The sequence below is a fragment of the Podarcis raffonei genome, chromosome 4 (assembly GCF_027172205.1).
Source record: "Podarcis raffonei isolate rPodRaf1 chromosome 4, rPodRaf1.pri, whole genome shotgun sequence".
In the NCBI taxonomy this organism is placed as follows: domain Eukaryota; kingdom Metazoa; phylum Chordata; class Lepidosauria; order Squamata; family Lacertidae; genus Podarcis; species Podarcis raffonei.
Genome location: NC_070605.1, coordinates 71,952,398 through 71,972,834, shown reverse-complemented (window position 1 = coordinate 71,972,834; position 20,437 = coordinate 71,952,398). Strand labels below are relative to the sequence as shown.

Sequence of the window (20,437 nt, the reverse complement as noted above, 5' to 3'; positions counted from 1 at the left end):
GAAAGTGATGGACCGTATAACTATGACTGTGCAGAAAAAGTTAAATCTTTCAGCAGAGAATATTTTATTGAACTATATACCTGCAGAATGAAAATTATCAATGCAGCAATGGAAATGGATTTTCCGTGCCCTAACAGTGGCAATAGACTGATACTGAGGAATTAGAAAAATAAAGATATGGTACCCTCCAATCAATAAACTGACAATATGAGATCACTCGCAGTTTATGAATGGACTGCTTATAGGTGTAGTCTGTATGGATAAATATAAAATTTGGAATGAATTTATACAAAATGTAGTATGCTATTAACATTTACATAAGCACTAGGACAATAACACTATCCCAATTTATACAAGAATGTACAGGAATATCGTATATTGCTCTCTTTTTTTGCATATTTTCTCTTTTATAGGTATCTTTGTTGTTGTTTTTCTCCATCTCACTTTTCCTTCTTTTTCTGAATCATTTTATTTCTTTTAACTGAAATCACCTTAATAAAATATAAATATTAAATAACCACTTCCCTGAAGCAAGCGTTCAACTGATAAAAGACCTTTACTTCTTAAGGTTTTGTCTTAAAGCTGTAAAAGCTTAGATATCAAGATGAAGGCATTTTCACACTCTTTTGAAGGTGATATATTTAGCCACATAAATTTAGCCAAATTTGCTGTATTCGAGAAGTAATTATTTGCAAAGCGTGTATTGCAGTAAAAAAGAAGAAGTGTTAATTGTGTGCCCTTTTGTCACTATAGCAAATGAATTCCTCCAGTCTCAATGAGTCATCTTCCTTTTCTTTACATTAGAAAAGGTTACAAAATAATTTGCAAATATTTTTTGAAAAGAAGCAAGCTAATCAAACTCTTAGCAATCTGCTTGGATAGTAATATATAAACACACCAAGAACAACAACAACAAAAACCCCATAGTAATATAAAAGTACTATTTCTTTTCTCCTCAAGCATCTCAAACTATACTGCAAATTTCCACGTAGTGGCAGTGAAAGCTCTTCAGTTATTGGTCAAATTGACGTGATGCCATAACAGTTTCACACACATTCTGACTGATGAGATCATGAAACTGAACAGATTGATCGAATGCTACAACTCCTGTCAGGGACTTTGAAGGTTATGTTGCAACCTTGATTATGTTCTAGTAGCTGAAGAGTCACACAGTAACACGGAAGTGAGCTACAGTCATACTGCGGAGATAAGGATGTTCACCCACTCCCCTTTTAACCAATAGGATGTGAATATCAGAGAGGTTAAACATTCACTTGGGAAGGGAGAACAAAGCAGTCGTGCTCACGGGCAGCTTTTCACTCTCTTTACGTAAATGCTTATATGCTGCAGTAGAGAAGTGTTCACTGCTGGGGGTGTTGGTTTAAATAAAACAAAGCACAGGCATTAGGAAGAAAGATAGTAACTGTTCCCCAGGAGTCAAAAAAATTGTGGATAAGCCTGGTACCAAGCCATAATTTGTGCTACCACAAATCATGTTTCTCCTTCAAGAAGGAAAAGGTAGACTCTTGATTGTGACATCACTCTGCACTTTTGAAAGACACTCAAAACACCTCTTACACCCCATAATAGGTCAAACCCATGCCTCCTCCCCAGCTTTAAGCTGTGGAAATGGTTTCTCTTTGTCACACTAAGCCTTGGAGGGGTATTAACATGAGTTATTGGAGATTCTCCTCATCTTTTTCAGAATAGGCAGGTGTTCACCAGAAGAAAACATTTGGGTGGATCCCTACTCTTATGACTGATTGCCAAAGGCACTATCCAATAGGTGTTTGCAAAACAGACAGAACCTGTACATCGCAGAAGTAACTTGAATTACCAGGAAAACTCAAATTAGAATCTAAGCCAGCCTGCATCATGCATAAACACACATTTTGATCTTTGATGTACCTTCCTGTCTCCGTATCTCAAGACTTCTAACCTGGAAAGTTCTAAATTTGCCATATTGTGAGTAAATTGGCAATCTCCTGTTTCCTAAAAGCTTGACATCCTGATGACTCAAAATACCTCTAGGATGCTTCAGAATTTAGAATAATTTTCTCTTTTAAATGTTCATTCCTTAGCAATATTACTACATATGCGGGCTGGGAGATCAAGTTTTATCAATTCCCAGCTTTGGCTAGTGTTTGACAAGGGATTTCATTATGACATTGGATTATGACAAACACAACATTTTTTGTGCATTCTTTCAGATACTATCTGCACAGTGATTACCAGCACAGGGTTTGTAAAGTTCAAAATTCAAAGAAGAACACAGTAACTAATTCTAGAATTAAGTGCAGCCATATGCTAATAGTGATACTTCTCTTGTCTGTCTGTTGTGTTTGTCTTCATCCTATTTGGTGCATTATGCAGGATATAAAAGGGGAACATTAAAGTGCATGAACTATTGTAGGCACTATGTCAAACACACTGATCTTACAAGACCAGTATAGCCATCACTTTCTGCCTTCACTTCCTGCTCAGGAGTTCAAATCGTTAAGAGAATCTGAAATGCACTTCCAGACTTACACACAGAACAGCTGAAGACAAGGCATATTATCAATGGCCACAACACAAGATAATGGACTCCATGTTACTGTTCTGCTCCATCAGCAAATAAGTAGTCTAAAATGCCTCTTATCAGGTAGACATATCTAGAAAGAGTGTATGTACCTGTTCAACTCTGGCAAGCACCTTAGGACAAATTCCATCTCAGTGAAGTGCTGCAGGTGTTATCTTGCCAGAAACCCGCAAGTACATACAACATTCCACTGTGTGCACATTCACGTAGGCCACATTTTATGCTACGATTGTCCTCCCTCTTTCTTTCGCTTTCACACTTAAAAAGTGTCATTATATGAGTGCATTTTAATGCCTGTACATGATTAACTACACCAAACATTTCATTCCATTCCATTTCATTAAACACCATGAACTAGTGTAAGGTGGCTCTTTAGGACTTTTCAAACAATTCTTTTTCCAGCATAAAAATATACAGATTAGTTGCAAGAAGGCTTAAATTCATACCAGTGCTCCACCTGCAGCAGTCCCCAAGTACTCGTGCTACAGTGTGGTGTAGTGGTTAGATTGCTAGACTAAGACCTGGGAGACCTGGGTTCTGGTCCCCACTCAACCACAAAGCTCACTGGGTGACCTTGGGCCAGTCACAGTCTCTCAGCCTAACCTACCCCATTGGGTTTTTGTGATGATAAAATGGAGTGGGTGAGAACTATGTATACCACCTTGGGCTCCTTGGAGGCAAAATGGGATATAATAATAATAATAATAGAAGATATTTAATTTTTCCTGGGAAGATGTGATTCTTCTCCTCTATTTTGTCCACTACAGTTATGAGTGCTATGGAAGACATGTTTGTATAAATGTGACTGGCCTCTGTCACTTGTGATGAGCAAAAATATTCCCATTCATTCTTATATCATTATGTGAACATTTGGTTGATGTTTGGTTGTATTATCTGTGCTTCCCATTTCGTTTTTCTAATGATTTGTTGGTTAAAAGTCCAAAGCAAATACATAGGAAACCTTTAGTTTCATTCTGGCTTGGATACATAACTTAATTTAGGAAGGGAACTGGCTCACAGCACTGACTGAGATTTCCAAGTTCCACTTCACACTATGAAGGAAGTCAAACCCTGTCAGTCTCACTTCCCAGTTTTGACAGCAGAAGTGAAACTGACAGACCTCACTCGCACAGTTTGAAGGCAGGAATCAGAAGGGGATCTTTCTCCCTTCTCCTTCATCATCTAAGGCAAATCTCCCCCACCTCCTACTCAAGCTTGTCTCATGTGAAGCAAGACATTCCATACCTTGTCCATCTACTAATGAGTGCATGCTATAGTAATTAAAGTGCACAGCAAGAAAGGAGGCTGATGCACCCTTTGGAGGAGGATGCAGCTAAGTGTCGCCAAGTTATGCCTTGCTCTCCACCCTTCTTTCCTAATTTGAATGTAGCAAAACAAGTTCTGCCCATTCCAAAACAGAGGAGTCCCACACATTTTAAAAGAGCATCCCAAATTACTAGTAGTGCTATTGTATCCAGGCAAGCTAAAATTCCTTGCAGTATATTGTAATACAGTGGTACCTCAGGTTACAGATGCTTCAGGTTACAGACTCTGCTAACCCAGAAATAGCACCTCGGGTTAAGAACTTTGCTTCAGGATGAGAACAGAAATTGCGCTGCAGCGGCTCAGCGGCAGCAGGAGGCCCCATTAGCTGAAGTGGTACTTCAGGTTAACAACAGTTTCAGGTTAAGAATGGGCCTCCAGAACGAATTAAGTTCTTAACCCAAGGTACCACTGTAACTGGTTAGGCATTCACAAGGGAAAAAGCATATGATCCTGTTCTCTTCAGTACAGTCAAGAGTCTCTTGAACATATTCCCTGAAGCATTACTGGAGAACTTTAAACCTTTATTAAGAGTATTACTTTTCTGTTTGTAATCTTGGTCACACATCTGTAGCATAAAAAATAAAAAAAATGTGGAATTAAAAAAGGATGGTATGTATCTCTCTCTCTCTCTCTCTCTCTCTCACACACACACACACACACACACCCCTTCAAATTCATTGTCAAATTGCTACTCCTGGCTCACATTAGGGAGAACAGTACAGAATTCAGTAAGACATAATTAGTGAATTACTCTCATGGGACAGAACACGATTCTTCTAACAGCCAAGGCAAAAACATGGTGACAGGTACTTAAACAACTCAAAGCTGCTCCTTTAAATTCACTCACCACAAACCATGATTCCATCAACGATATTCTGTTTCTTATATGAAACAAAGCTATGATCTTCCAAAAGTAAAGCATGTTTGTCATTCCAAACAAGTTCAACTTTGCCGAATTTTGTAAGCCTATAAGAACTCATTCAGCTAAACAGGAAGGAGATTTAGAATTTACTCATGGCTGTTTGGGCACAGGAAACTTGAAACCTATCAGGATTGACATATATAAAATACTCCAGACAGACACCCTTTGTGACCTAATACATTTAGTACCAGACCAATTAAAACATAATATTTTATTGTTGCTAAACCGATAAAAAGTTACACCTGCAAATGCAAATTGGGAAGTGCTTTGGAAGATTTGGGAAAGGGAGAGGAAACCACAGTTCCCGGACACCACAAGCATTATATTCAAATTCATAAGGACAAGAAATATCATGCTTAAAAATCTCTGTAATTTCAAACTTCTTGTGCTTTTGCATGATCGTAAGAGAAAGCCTACTGGGTCAGATCAAAGGCCATCTAGTTCAGCATCTTGTGCTTACAGTGGCCAACCAGGTGCCCACGAGAAGCACACAAATAGGACATGAGTGCAACAGCTATTAAGAGGCATATTGCCTCAGACACCGAAAGTATCACACAATCAAATGATTAGTAGCTATTGGTCACCTTATTATTTATCAGCAAGCAATACCTGGAAGCCATGTCACCTAATTTATATTGCTTTTTTAATGGGAGAAGAAGGGTACAAAATGTTCTTCATAGCCAAACTGGGGTGGGGATGGGGAATGCAACCAGGATCTCATGAAGAGACAGCAGTACCTAATATCATCAGCATCCAGTATGGAAGCCTTCATAACAGTGGCAATGCCATTTTACACGTGTGTTCTCTGGAGACACACCTCAGCCGAAGGTGCCTGAAAGCAGAATGCTGGAGCTTTAACTGTGCACATCGATCTCAAGGAAAATACGTGTGGGCTCTAGCGCAAGTCTCGACATACAGCAGGCTTCTACTCATGTGTAAGAACTGCCTCCAGACAAAGTGGGCCATATGTTTCACCTTTTAGACAACTGGTGGTAATAAGAACAACAACAACAAATAATAATAACAGCAAATAATAATAATAAATAATAGTAGCAGTAGTAGCAATTTACCACCTTTCCCCTCACATGACTCAAGGCAAATCACAGATAACAACAAGAACTGTGCTAAAAAGACATATGAGTTCATTTGTTATATGTGGTCAAATGAGAAAGTAAAAACATTTGGGGCTAGTAATGTTTGTGGATTGACTGGCAAGGCTGGGCAATACGTATTGTCTCCTCTACGAAAGCACATGCTTTGCAGTGTCAGTTCCACACTAATAACTGAAAACACAGAGAGACATCTGGCTGTATTTCCCAAAATTGCATGAGAACTCTGGAGGAAGTTAAGCAGTAAACCTTGAATAAACTTTGCAGTTGTGTCATTGATATTACCACAATGCAACACTGGCCATGCTTTGTCCCTTGCAGAACATGAACTCAGAGAAAATGCTGCTGAACTGGTTTGGTAGTGGATTGGACCACACATATGCAGATATAAAGTTGCCAAGCTACTTACTTTTTTAAAATGTAGTTTTGCAGACAAAAATCTGATATGTACTGGTCTTTTGAGCAAAAGTTGTCCATCAGTATGAAACATTGCAAGAAGAGCAGGGATGATACAGCTCAGAGCTATGCAAGCTCTCTTATGCCAACATGCAATATGCAATTCCATGGCAAATGATCCAAAGTCCACCGGTTATTAAAATTATAAATATGTTGCAAAACTAAGCAGAGTTCAAAGCTACAATCCCATGAACGAAGTAAGCAAATGAAAGTCCCACTGCCTTTAATGAAGTTGCTGCACCTAATTATGGGCTGGGCTGCAGCTTAATTCAAAGCAACGTTTAAATGAATATCACAGAGAACATTTCATCTGTGGAAGATTTGAATGAATACCACTTCAAACTCATATTAAACATGCTATTTCACTTGGAGCAACCTGAGTAGTAGGCAACAGAGCTCAAAACTCCAATTTAATTCAGGCACTTAAGATTGGCAAGTCACTGCAGAAAGAGAAATACTAAAAATAAATGTAGTTAAGAAAGATCATTTGACGTTCAGCAGTTTAGCATTATGGAGTTTACCAGCATACAACACAATCTAACTTATTTAATTTTATTTATTTACTGTGCTGAATTTATCTCCTGCCCTGCAAAAGACAAGAATCAAGAAAATACAGAAGATGTCACTGTTCCTCTAGAGCAGGAGTGGGGGAACTTTGGTCCTCCTGATGTTGCTGAACTACAATTCACATCAGCCCTAGCAAGGATGGCCACTAGCCAGGGATTATGGAAATTGTAGTTCAGCAACATCTGAAGAACTAAAGGTTCCCCGTGTCCACTCTAGAGCCACATTTCTCCTGGCATAAGGTTGGTCTGCAAAGGAACATATAACTAGTTCCATGTTTCCTTTCAAAACTGTTTTCTCTCTCTTGCCTTTAGCCAAGAGGCAAAACATTCACCCAATTATTCCTTTCTAAATGCAAGCAGACTTTGTGACCTTTTGCCTACCAAATCTTAACTGACAGGACAAGGGAAGGATGGTCAACACAACCCCTTCCTCAGGCATTAGTTTTAGACATTTAAACAACAATCCTCACACATCTATAGAATTCTTTTGATTTTAGGATCTACTCCAGGATGACTTTGAGGGATAAGTAGACCCAACTTGGAGAAGTCATTAGTCCAAAATATGGCAATAGCTGCTACCCTAGAAGCCTTTTGAAAATAATGTGGCAAATTTGTGTGGAGCAGGTCTATCGAGACATAAATCAGCCACAGTCATTAAGCAACAGCACAAATGTCGAAAAGCTATTTCTCTCAGAATGTCAGATCATAGGGATGGAAGGAAACAATCACCTCCACTGCCCTACTGGTAACCTTCTTAAAGGTGCCTGGCTGGCTACTAGAAACACATTGCTCAACCTCATTCCAGGGGTGGATAAGCTGTAGTTCATCAGCCCCAGCCTGCAAGGCCAGGCTGGGATAATGGGAGCTGGAAGAATTCTGGAGTGCCACAGCCTTTAGAGATGGATCATCCTTACCCTTACCTTACACATACGTTCAGTCCATAAAGACAGGTGTTTTTAAACAACAACATCTGTATTTTTCATGCTATAGAAACATACCCAATTTTAATTGTTTGCTTCTAAAAAAAGACTTCTGTGTGAAGAGGCCTTCTTCCCACTTGTGTGTTTGCTGCGTCTTTCTGCTATTTATAGCTTGTCAGAATGAATACATTAATATTTGATACTGAGTTACATTGAAAGTGACTCAAGAAATTTTTTTTTACAGAACTATTGTGAACATGTTCCATTTCAGCACCATTCTGTTAAAAGATAATCATACAACTTATCTACAGTTGACCCAAGGTTTAATGAGAATCATAAGCTAATAACTCTCCTCAAATGCAAGGAATGCTCCACAGACAAGGTCCTTGATGGTTAAAAAATATCATGCAAGAGTGGTTCATTCTAGGTTGGGGAAACTGAACCCAGTATTACCCATGCTCACAAAGAAAACCAATGGTACAGTGACAGATATCCACTAACACTATTCTTATTTAGGGCATTAGTAGAACTTTGGAACGTGAACCATTGAGTTACCATAAAGAAACCAATGTGAGACTTGGAATAAAAAGGGAGCAACTCAATACTGTAAGGTGAAACACCTGCTTCAGTTTGTTTCTTAACCTTAAAGCAGAATTTTCATATCTCATTTTTGTTATCTTAACTACTATTAACTGAAGAACGTAATGCTTGTTCTATGGTTTGGCTTTAATGTGCAGACCAGCTTACAGGATGATCTTTAGCTGAAAGTGGGGGGGGGGGGACGAATTACCGGTATGGTATACAAAAGAAGAACAAAAAGCAGTCTTAAGATTTTAGCATTGCAACAGCTGTTGAGGAGTAGAGAGATGATATTGTGTTTATTCACAGTTCTAGAAAGCAACTCCCTATTATTAATGTTGTTTCTATCCCTGCTCAATCCTTTGGATCAGGTTAGATATTAAAATACTTAGTTAATAATAAATTATATAAATACATTGAATTCAACTATTATTTATTCCACTGTTATTTGCCCCATTTATTAGTTATAGCCACTGAAAACGGGATGGTGTGTTTGTGTGTTGTTGAAAGTCTTCTCCCTCTCTGAAAATGATCAAGCTCACATGCTCTCACAATTCCCATTCCAGAGGGCATTTTCAAGACTAAGCACAGGGCAACCTAACCAATGCTAGGAGGTAACTGTGACAAAAAAAGTAAACAAAACAATTCAACAAAAGGAAACAAGAGTTTTCTTGAAACTAAACACACAAGTCTACGATAGTTTGCATCAGTGAATGTGTGCCAAGCGACAACAAAGAAAGATAATAAATAAATTTAATGCTACACTGTAGATCTCAGGACATAAAGGGAGTAAGGAAACGATGCAACTGTGTATCACAAACATAAAAAAAGAGGATGAGGCTATAAATATGCTAGCTTCCTGTTGAAGAAAAGTTACATTTCCATAGCATTTGAGCCTTTTAAATTTGCAACACAACCATACCCCCCCCAAAAAAAACCCCCAGATAAAAGCCCAGTCTCCCTCTGAGGCTGCATTCCTATATCCATTTAACTGAGGGTAAGCCTCATGGAAATCAATGTGACTAACTTCTGAATAAACATGTATAGCAGAGCTTTCCAAACTATTCATATTTGGACATGCATCATTTCGCAACACAGTAATTCAGTTTTGCATCATTTCGTGACATAGTAATTCAGTTTTACTAGCAAATCAGAGGTTAAACTAACCCCTTTTGAGCCACGAGATGAGCGTGGGGAGTGTTTGCATGACACAACTACTGTACACACTGCAGCTGACACACTAATGTGTCACGACACACAGTTTGGAAAGCTCTGATGTATAGGATTGTGCTGCGAGTGTCCTTTCCAATACCTCTTCTCTTTTAATAGAACATGCCCTGCAACATAGCATAACACTTCACTTATGAAAATAAAGATGCGGCAATATAATAGTTTTTTAAAAGGCTGAAAACCAGGATTGAACTCTGATAAATATATCAGAAAAGGAACATTCTGAGAACTATCTGGTAATATACTTTTCTTTGGAACACAACACATATACACCCCACAAAAAAAGAAACCCAAATATGTTAAAGGATGTCCCAGCAGAATAGTTCTCCTGATTTCTCCATGAATATGTGGTAGATGTGTGCAGTGACTACAAGATTCACCTTATATCTGCAATCTCCCTTGTCATTCAAGCTCTGGGAGTTTTCCTGGTCAGCTTGGTTTCATTTCTCAGAAAATGTGGGGGGTTGTTGCAACTTTGGGGGGAAACTATTCAAAAGGTTTGGGATTCCAGGGTCCATCACAACATTCCATGTTAACAGAACAATCCAACTCGGGAATATGTGCATTTGCCCCGAAATCATTGCATTTTGCCTTGATATTTAGGACATGCACAGAGCTGGTACAATTTCCCAGTATGCAGAATGGGGAATTCTGAGTACAACTGTATATCCAGCCCAATATAGTTTAATATTTGCTGAAGGCAAAAAATGGGTTTAATGCAGGAGTGTCAGCTTGGCCCCGCGACCATGGGTGCCCAGGGCTGTGGGTGCCATGCAATGTGCATGGTCCTGGCACTGAAATTTGTGGGTGCCCGGCCCCTTCATGGGGAATTTTGTGGGTGCTCGGGCACCCAGGAAGCTGGCACTTATGGTTTAATGCTACTCCTTCATGTCTTACTCTTACAACATGGAGTCCTTCATCTATCAATATAAACAACAGTGTTTCATTTAACATTAATGTGGGGGGGGGGGAATCACAAGATGACTTTTCTGTGCTTTGACAGTTCAGGGATAATATCACAAAGAGACTTGTAAACATAGGGTCAGGCAGCAGACACTAAAAGCAGAGCAGTACTTCACGGCATCAAAAAAGTTGAAGCATGTAGAGAAAGGTGCATTGCAGACCAGATACTGCAGGACCACTGAGGGAAAAGAGGACTCAACAACACTTAAGGCCCATTGAATCAATGACCTCTTATCTTATAGGCATAAAAACTAGCCGGCTAAAGTCTACAATTACAATACATGCATGTAGACAGTAACATTATTTATTACTATTATTATTTATTAAATTTCTATACTGCCCTTCATCCAAGGATCACAGGGCAGTTTACAAAATAGAAATTCAAAAATATATACCATAGTGACAACCAATAGCAATACAGGGCCACAAACATGGCCACTGGGAGAGACTTCCTTTCCAACATTCCCCAACTCCAAAGATTCTCTCCATCAAGTCTTTACTTTGCTCTAAACTTTAGAAAGGCACAAGCGATAGGAGAGACTGAGCCAGCAAGCTCAGTGCTAGATGGTTCTCACTGCCAGATGGTTCAGGATTATCAGTGGAGATGTGGATCTTTTCTTCCACTTCACATGCCTGGCATAGGAAAAGGTAAGCAGCAGTGAGCCTCTTGCTGTTTTTGCTCTCCTTCAATGCCTGTTGCAAAGCAAGACATAAAAGAGCTCTTCCCCTGAGAAGAGGGACTTTGCAGAAGTCAGAAACAACTAACTACATAAGCGTAGCCAAAATCTGTGGACCAATCTATAGACAAATTTGCACTTTCAAGATCAGGGTAGCCAACACAGTGGACTCCATGTGTTTTGGATTGTAACTCCCATCCGATCCAGCCAGCATAGCAAGTAGTTAGGCATTAGAGTTGTAGTCCACAATATTGACTCAAACTTGGGTCCCCATATGTTGTTGGACTACAACCCACACCCTGACAACTGATCCTGCAAGCTAGGGATGATGGGAGTTGTAGTCTAACATATGTGGACCCACAATTGAGAAAGACTGCTCAAGGTCGTACCACCTATCAGAACATGTTTAAACTTCAACATATAGTAGTTCTTAGAGCCTTCGACTAGGATCAGGCAGACCCAGGTTCAACTCCCCATTCAGATATATCATGTACTGAGTGAAATTGGACCAGTAATTGTCTCTCAACCTAACCTACTACACAGGTCTGTGAATACAAATAATGATAAAAGAAGAACCATGTATGCTGCCCTGAGCTCTATGGAGGAAGGATGGGATAGATATACAGTTGTACCTTGGTTTTCAAACGCCTTGGTACTCATAAGTTTTGGCTCCCGAATGCCAAAAACCTGGAAGTGTTCCAGTTTTTGAACTTTTTTCAGAAGCCGATGCAGCTTCCATTTGAGTGCAGGAAGCTCCTGCAGCCAATCAGAAGGCGTGCCTTGATTTTCAAATGTTTTGGAAATTGAATGGACTTCCAGAATAAATTTCGTTCAAGAACCAAGGTACGACTGTTTCTAGTGTAACTCAGTACAACTTGAAAGCAATTGTGTTGGAAATAAATGGGTAAAACAAGACATAAGGATTAATTGCCTTTGCCTGAACCTTTTTGCAGTATGCTATGTTGCGGAAATGAAAAGTTTGTGTCTCTATTCTATAGCTGAAACAATCACCCAATTCACTATTTTTATAATTCCTTGTTTAAGGATTGTATCAGCCAATTTTCTATTTCCTAACTATTCACAGGGATTTCTGAATGACAATAGGATCTTTATTTTTGAAGATTAAAGCATACATAATTGGGCTGGTTCAATCCCACTTAAATCCATGGGACTTAAACAACTTGTCTACAGAATTGTAGCCATTGTTTCTTTCTATTGGCTGAACCTATAATGTAAGTCAACACCATAACACCTTTTGGTTATGTCACAAATTTACAGTGCAATCCAGGGTATGTTTGTTCATAGTTAAGTTCCACTTTGTTCAAGAGAGTTTATTGCCAGATAAGTGTGCCATGTTTTTCATAGGGGAATCATGCAAATAACCCTAGCAAGTGATCTTACTTATTCTGCAAGTTCTGACTGCCAATAAAAGCCATGTGTTTGAGGCATAGCTAGCAAAATTTGTATCCAGTCCAGATGTTACACCCACTAAAAAGAAACATAATGACAATATTTGAAGAGATAAATCCCAAACTTCAGAGAAACACTGCCACTTAAGATTATATATATATATATATATATATATATATATATATATATATATTTGTTCAATTAACTCAAGAGTATGCCTCCTCCACCCTCAATTCTCTTGTGCAGTCACAAATACTGTTTTATCAAATGAATGTGAGAACTTGCTCCAAGCATCAAAATGAATGCAGATATGTAGTTCTGCTTGCATTTAGTGTAGTACATGTCAGAATTCAAATTTCTGACTAGGTATGTAGGAGTGATATTACCTCTGCTGTGCACAAAGCTATACTTTATATAAATTCCCTTTGGTATCAATGGGAGGACACCCAAGTGCTCAGAGAATTAAAGATCAAATCTACGCTTTAAGATGACAGTTTCCTAGTTGAAATGTTCAGTAAATGGATAGAGCACAACACATTTTCTCAGCATATCCATCCCACTCATTTGAGATAACACTCTGCAGGATAATAAAACTGATGTTTTAAGGGAAAACTTTCGTGAAATAAAAATGAAAACTTAAGACATAGGTGTGAACATGGTTATCTTTAAATACACGAAGAAGCAAATAAAATTAAGTAATAATTTCATCTTTTTCTTCCAGCAAAAAAAAAAAAATGCATTTCAAAAGCTTGTTTGGAAAACGCACATTTTGCCCCATCAAAATATGTGTTATTCTGCCTTTGTCATGTTTCCATTTGTTATGTGCAGTGTCTACCTGAGTATGTTTAACTGCATCTTTAAAAATGCCAAGTAGTACTCCATATCTTGAAAAAATATTTGGATGCAAAAACAAAATCCTAGGATTCTAAACAAGGCACGCACTAACTCATGAGCCAATAATCACATTACACATATGAAATGGGTCCACACACTGAACGTCATCCTGCTCGTCCCACCTTGAATGTCAGAAAGCTTCCTAGTTCTCACTCTTTATGTTTGCTCATGGGCATCTAAGCAAGATGACCAACGGGTGTATATCTCTGCATGCAAAGGGTTCCATTGCCTAGATACCCATTCAAATGTGTGAATGTCATGTAGCAGAGCCTTTATTTATTTATTCCTACCCCACAGCATTTGAAATTCACCAGGCACATTTTACACCTGGCTATTAGCCACTTGTGACCAAGTAAAGATGCCCAGGCACCAGAATGGTACCTGACGTCTCCACCATCTGGAGGTGCATGCTGGGGATTCCTTGGATCCTGACTGTTTTCACACACTAGCAACACATTCTGTAGAATCCTACCCATTATATTTTATCTCCACAATTAGAATGAATTTCAGGAACCTAAAGGTCGTCTTGAAAATGACTTTCAAACCATCTGGCCCCAAATGGCAATGAGGCATTTCGTTTTGACGATTGTCAACTTAGTTTAAGGAGCCATTTAGCACCTAGCTTATATATCTGAGTTTCTAGCACTGCTACCCCACCTTTGTCCATGACAGAACTCAAGGTAGCTTAGCTTACAGATAAAAATAAAGTCATCGAAGTCACAACACATTGATGGTATGTCTGAAGTGAGCTACTGCCGTTATGTATTTCAGCACCGTCTGTAGGAGGTATACACACAATACATGAACAACTGGTGGTAGGAAATACAAAGATGGCTTAACAGCCCATCCAAAGCTCTGCCTGGCTCTACCCTCAGGGCAGAAGCAAGGATGGAGGAATGTTCCTATATCCATTCACGTATCATGTGAATAGTATTCATTTTCTCTCCCATTGTTTCCCATGGAGAGATTTAGAGCCTGTTCAGAAGTGTGTTTAAATCTTCCACCCGTTTGTGGTGTGTTGTTGGTATGTTGGTATGTTGGGCATTCTATCATTCAGATCTAAGCCACTTCCTAGCACACACCCCTTTTGGCTCTACTGCAATCAATGCCAGTTGGACAAGGAGCTGGGACAGTTGGGGAAGGAGGCTTTGATATCAGAACTCCCTCGCCAATGCCAGAGGGAAAGATGCAACCTATCACATGGCCCCCAGGGATGCCCGTACTGCAGACGCTCTTAGTTGACCCAGGGTATCCAATAATGATCATGCCTCTTGACCCATTCAACACATATATAGTTTACAGCTCCCTCCTAGTTGCCAGAACTTTTTTAGAAGGTTCACCTTACATGAAAACCATGTGCCTAGCAGGCAAATCAAGCCATGCTATAAATTCCTTAATTTGAAGACAAGACAGTTTGTTTATCCACCAGCTGAGACCCAAATTGATCAGAATAACACTGGCACACAAAATTAATATAGCTTCCCAAGAGCTGTAGCAGGAAGATTATGGGCCAATCTTGTAGATAAACCCCGAAGTTACCAGCCAGGTAAGACCCTAGTACCCTGTGTTTTCATTGTGGCTGTGAAGTACTACTGTCTCACCCTTCTCTGCAGACAGAAAGGATACTAGCTTCATAGCAAGCTATATTCCTGCCCACAGTCTTGCAGAGGGGCAGAGAGATACACCCCTTCACTGCCAGCCTGATCATTCACCTGTATGAATTCCTTGCTACCAGATGTTACTCTGTCACTAAACAAATGCACATATGTGGGATGGGGTATCTTCAATATGGCTGGCTGTGCCCCTAAACCTACACCAATTCATTTTACTATATCAAATGACACTTATGGGCATACACTTTCTCCAAGGGCAGCATTTGTGCATTAGTGTAAGTACAGTGGTACCTCAGGTTACATACGCTTCAGGTTACATACGCTTCAGGTTACAGACTCCGCTAACCCAGAAATAGTGCTTCAGGTTAAAAACTTTGCTTCAGGATGAGAACAGAAACTGGGCTCTGGCGGCACGGCAGCAGCAGGAGGTCCCATTAGCTAAAGTGGTGCTTCAGGTTAAGAACAGTTTCAGGTTAAGTACGGACCTCCGGAACTTAACCTGAGGTACCACTGTATTAGCGCCAATGCAATGAGGTCCCCTCTCCTCCTTCATGGACCCTGAGCCATCCCCAAATCCGTTCCAGAGGATTGGGGGGAAATCCTGAGCAGTTGGGGGGTGGGCTCCAAAGCCAGGGGGAGGAGACAAGCAGAACATTCTGTTGTGCAAGAAGAAATCACCTTAGAGCCATACTGAATACAACCCATGTAACGAGGAACTCTGCCCCTCCCCCTCCTATGTACTTTTATAAATATGAACTCATCTGATGGCAGGTTTTATTTGGTGTTCACCACCCTAAGCAGTGCTAGGCACCAAGAGGTTGGGATCTACTGTACAAAATACACAGAGTAATGTATGAAAGGGCCTTTTAAGTCGAAAAATGGCAGCGGTTGTTTATGTCAGGTGCCCTCTCTTACAGAGTATTTCACATCAGATTTCCCCATGTGTCATATGGCACTGTAATCATATCCTCTTCTCCCCTGTGTCCCTTCTCCTTCCTCTCCCACTGCAGCCAATGCCTGCTAACAAAACCATCTACGAAGATCAGATGCAAACATCCCTCAAGAGGGGAAATTTGGGGAAGAAAGTCATGTCCAAGTGAAGGACTCCCTGGGTCCTGGTCCTGTTTAAGATTCTACAGATTATCTGCCTTTAAAAAGGAATACACATTCCAGCTCATCACATGAGCAATACTAAAATGCTTTAGATATCATGAAACCCGAGCCGCTGAACAGAAGAACAAGCCCACAGTTGCAAGCCATGTTTAATATTAACAGGAGCTTGGATGGAATTTGCAAGCGAACTGTAGCAACAGCGCACACACTCAGTATAAGCATAAAGAGCTATAAACATACATCAACTTACATAATTACTTCACACACAACACTTGTGAAAGCAAGCATCAAAGTTACTTGCAACATAAGGTTATGACTGATGCACTGCTTAAACAGCATATTATTCAGTTAAACAGGCTGAACGCTCAATGATGTCGCCAGGACTCAGAGCAATTTACATGCAAATATTTTTGTTCAAAGGGTTTGTGGGTTGCAAACTCAGAGTAGTTTCTGGGATAAACAGGACCACACACTGTTTACAAAACCAGTTCAGCTTTTTGCCACCAGACAGATTTGGGCAAAATCCAGACTACTGGCAGATAAACAGAGACCAAACAGCAGACTTCTCCACATTGGGTTTGACAGTTCTCAAGCACCGCTGGGCACCTGCCTGCTTCTCAACTGCCATCTGCAAAAAGCTTGTTCTGTTTCTCTCTGATAAAAAGTACTGGGGAAGCTTTCCGGATACGAAAACAGGAAGGAAAACACCAAGCCCAGATCATGTTAAGAAGTGAGCCTAGACGCCAAAGAAACAAACTGTTTCCTGGGCATGAGGTGCGCCCATCCATGCTTGTGGAGATGGCACAGTGTTAGCAGCTGGCAGCATCCTCTGGGGCTCTGCCCTGGGGAAAGAAAGCAGTAGCAACAGCTTTCCGGTTGCCTTGGCTCTCAGAGAGAATGATCTCCAAAAGGAGGGACACCGCAAGGTTGTATTTCACTACCTGGTCTAGGGAGCGCCCCAGAAGTATGGCATTGTGAGCACAGAGGTGACCAGAATTACGTATCGCGAGGGCGCTAAAAAGGGGGGGGTGTCCCTTGCCAGTCAGAGACGCCTCTTAAACCTGGTGGGTGGTCATGGGGGCAGCTGCGGCTGCAGACGAGCACGTTCTATCCCCCCCCTTCCTTTGTTTTTCATTGGCTGGCGCCCAGCCTCACTCACCAACAGTGGCTAAGGTCTCCAGATCCTCCAGTCGATAAGCGGGCGAGTCCGGCGCCGGGTGCGCCGGAGAGCCTCGGCCGGCAGGACTGGAAGACGGCGCGGGCTGGGGCTCGCCGGTGCCGCCCGCCTCGCAGCCGCCGGGGCTCCTGGCCCCTACTTTCGCCCGCACGGCGCTCAGCGTCTCCATGGGGCGGCGAGGGGAGGGAGGAAGAAAAGGCGCGCCCTGTCAAGGCAAAAGGGCGAAGTTTGGGGCGCCGGCGCCGGCCCGGCCTCCTTCGCTCTTCAGCAGCTGCCGCTGCCCCGAGCCCGGCCCGGGTGTCGGAGGAGCCTCTCGGCAGCTGCAAAGCGGCGGCTGGCGCCCCGCATCGCGCCCGGGCGCAGCTTCTTGGCTTGCCTGGTTGCGTGTGCGTGTGATGTGCGCGCGCGCTCGCCTCGCTCTCTGGAGACCGGTCGTGCGCCTTCGCTCCTCGCGCGCTTCCCGTCGGCGCCTCAGCGCAGACAATGGGGCTTGCCCGAGTCTCGCTCTCTGCCTCACTCGCCCGCCCGCCAGCCAGCCAGCCGGTCGGTCGGTCGCACGCGGGGATGAGAGGGCGGGGCTTGGCTTCCTGCAGCTGCGGCAAGAGCCGGAGAGAGGGCGGGGCGCGCGGGCGAGGCGAGAGAGAAAAGCGGGAGGAGGAGGAGGAGCAACAAACGACCGGCTGGAGGGAGCTGCTGCTTGAAATTTACAACGAAAACACGCCGCAACGCTGCTGCCTGCCTTTTGCACATGGCTCTTGCAGCTGCTGACGCGGTCTCCCCCTGCCCTTCTTTTTAAAATAATCCTGTCAGAAGCTGAAGGGCGAGAGGTGCCCCCCCACACACACACCCCGGCCCTTTTCGCGCACCTTTCTCGGTGCTTTGGAGGCGTTGTGGGAATTCCTGAGAAGCGCGCGCTTCTCTTCCCCTTAGGTTTAGACGCCGCCAGTTGCATTTTCTTGGATTGGTCTTCGAGGCAATCCTCCCGCCCCCGTCTGAGGGTGGGAGACCTCATTACCTCAGTGGCTATTGGACAAAGAGGTGTGCGTGGGCGGAGCCAAGGGAGGCAGGCGGGGCAGCTGCTCCCCCCCCCCCATCAAGTAAATCAATAAAAGTACTTAAACTAACTGAGGCTCTTCGTCCACCAACTTAAAACCCGGCTACACCCATGGAAGGTGTTAAAGCACAATTATTTTAGCTCTGCATTTTGACCCTCAAAGCCATTTTTCTCGATGGCCATTGGGTGTTTCCATTGCTCAAGCCAGCTTCAATGCTGGAAGCCCGGCATAATAAAAAGGGGTTTATAGATAGATTATATATAAATTTGCCTGCTGCTTAATAGGGGCAATTTCACCAGGCAATTTGCTCACCTTGTAAGAAAATGGTCATGAGGATTAGGCCTGAATTACAGCTGCCATGCAGTGAATTATTGTTAATTGGGGCTATTAGCAGTAAATGTTTGAATCAAGGCCACTGGCTAACTATGGCTGATTTTTCTTGACTAATAGCCACAGATTTGTCAATGTGTGTTTTTGGGGAGGGATAGTGATAGAATGTTCAAATGTGCAGGGAGCAACAAAAATAGTGCAATGGGAAGAAATGAAGCTATTTAAAATGAAATTTTAAAACACAGCACCACGTTTTCCAAAGCTTGAAGTAAGGGATTGAAGGTTAGGTCTGAAAACCTGCACACAGGTTTGCTCAGTCCTATTTGCTCAACCTATGCATGCCCCTAATATAGATTTGAAACCTAGAACAAAAGGTAAGCCCTAAGCTCCATCCAAATTTCCATACTGCAAAAGTATGGTGGGGGGATCTTGATTTGTTGAGTATTATACAGTATATATATAATCTTATGTGTTGTTGTTGTGTGTTAATGCAGTTTTCATGAGGAGCAGTAATCTTGATAATGCAAATGTTTGTACCTAATGAGCAAAGGTCATTCTACATACAGTGAAACTAATAGGATGAAGCCAGGATTGCAGCAAACAAGTTTTCAGAAGTGGTGCCTGAATTACATCACAGTTAAATAGGCAAATAACATAACCATTTTAAATCCAAGCATAAATAAAAGAATAAGATGTGCTATGTTTCATTCTTCAACAAGGTTTTATTCTGGTAACATAACTTCTGTTTACTTTACTTAGGTAACTCCTAGTTTCCCTTTAGTCATCCATATATACATTCTGTGTTTCACCCTGTAATCTCAGTATGTAAAATACCAGACAAGACAGAATAAAGTGGGTGTCTCTGCTGGCTTCTGATGTGTTGGATTGAAAACTTTAGTTTGAGTTGGAAAATGGCTAAGAGGTTGTTATGGTCTGCTCCCAGTTTAGGTGGGGCTCAGCCAGTTAAGAAACAAAACGTGTTCCTCTGACTTTTCTTGATGTCATACCAAGTGAAATTAAAAATGGCACTTTGCGGGGGGGGGGGCTCTAAGACACATTAACAGTTCATGTAATCATCCAGCCAGTTTGACTGGAGGCAGTATTGACCGACACCATTTCTGTATCACAGACTCCTTTCTTGACATATAAGATCTTAGAGGAATTATTTCAGTTATTTGTTCACAACTACTGATTTGGCTGGATCTGCTTGTACCCAGTACAACTATACCATTGGATATCTGGGGCATTTGTGTGAACAACTGTACAATTGCTCCCAAGACCACTAAGGAGACCTACTGCCTGAGATGCCGTGATCTAATAAAAAACTGCAACTAGCCCTATTGTAAACATTCAGTATGCAAAAGCTTTTCTGCGTGTGTGAAATCTCACTTAGCTGAAGTCAACAGGAAGAGCACTGCTCAAGAATGTCAATTGCTACGGGCAAGCCAGGCCAAAGTGTAGTACTATTAACTGCCACTGAATTAAACTAGCAGACTTAACCACCTGCTTAAATATT

The 20,437-nt window shown here is 41.6% G+C and overlaps 1 protein-coding gene across 2 annotated transcripts in view; it reads right to left on the bottom strand.

Annotated features, from left to right (window-relative positions):
- PRKX (protein kinase cAMP-dependent X-linked catalytic subunit) overlaps positions 1–18,293 on the bottom strand; it is a 56,824-nt gene extending 38,531 nt beyond the window's left edge. Inside the window, exon 1 of one of the 2 annotated variants that reach the window (XM_053387277.1) lies at positions 17,519–18,293. In XM_053387277.1, coding sequence (XP_053243252.1) covers positions 17,519–17,705 — 187 coding nt within the window. In that variant the 5' untranslated portion in view covers positions 17,706–18,293. Of the gene's footprint in view, positions 1–4,754; positions 4,910–17,518 lie in introns of those variants that run through there. The other variant, XM_053387278.1, reaches the window with a different exon arrangement.
- Between the last annotated feature and the right edge of the window lie 2,144 nt (positions 18,294–20,437).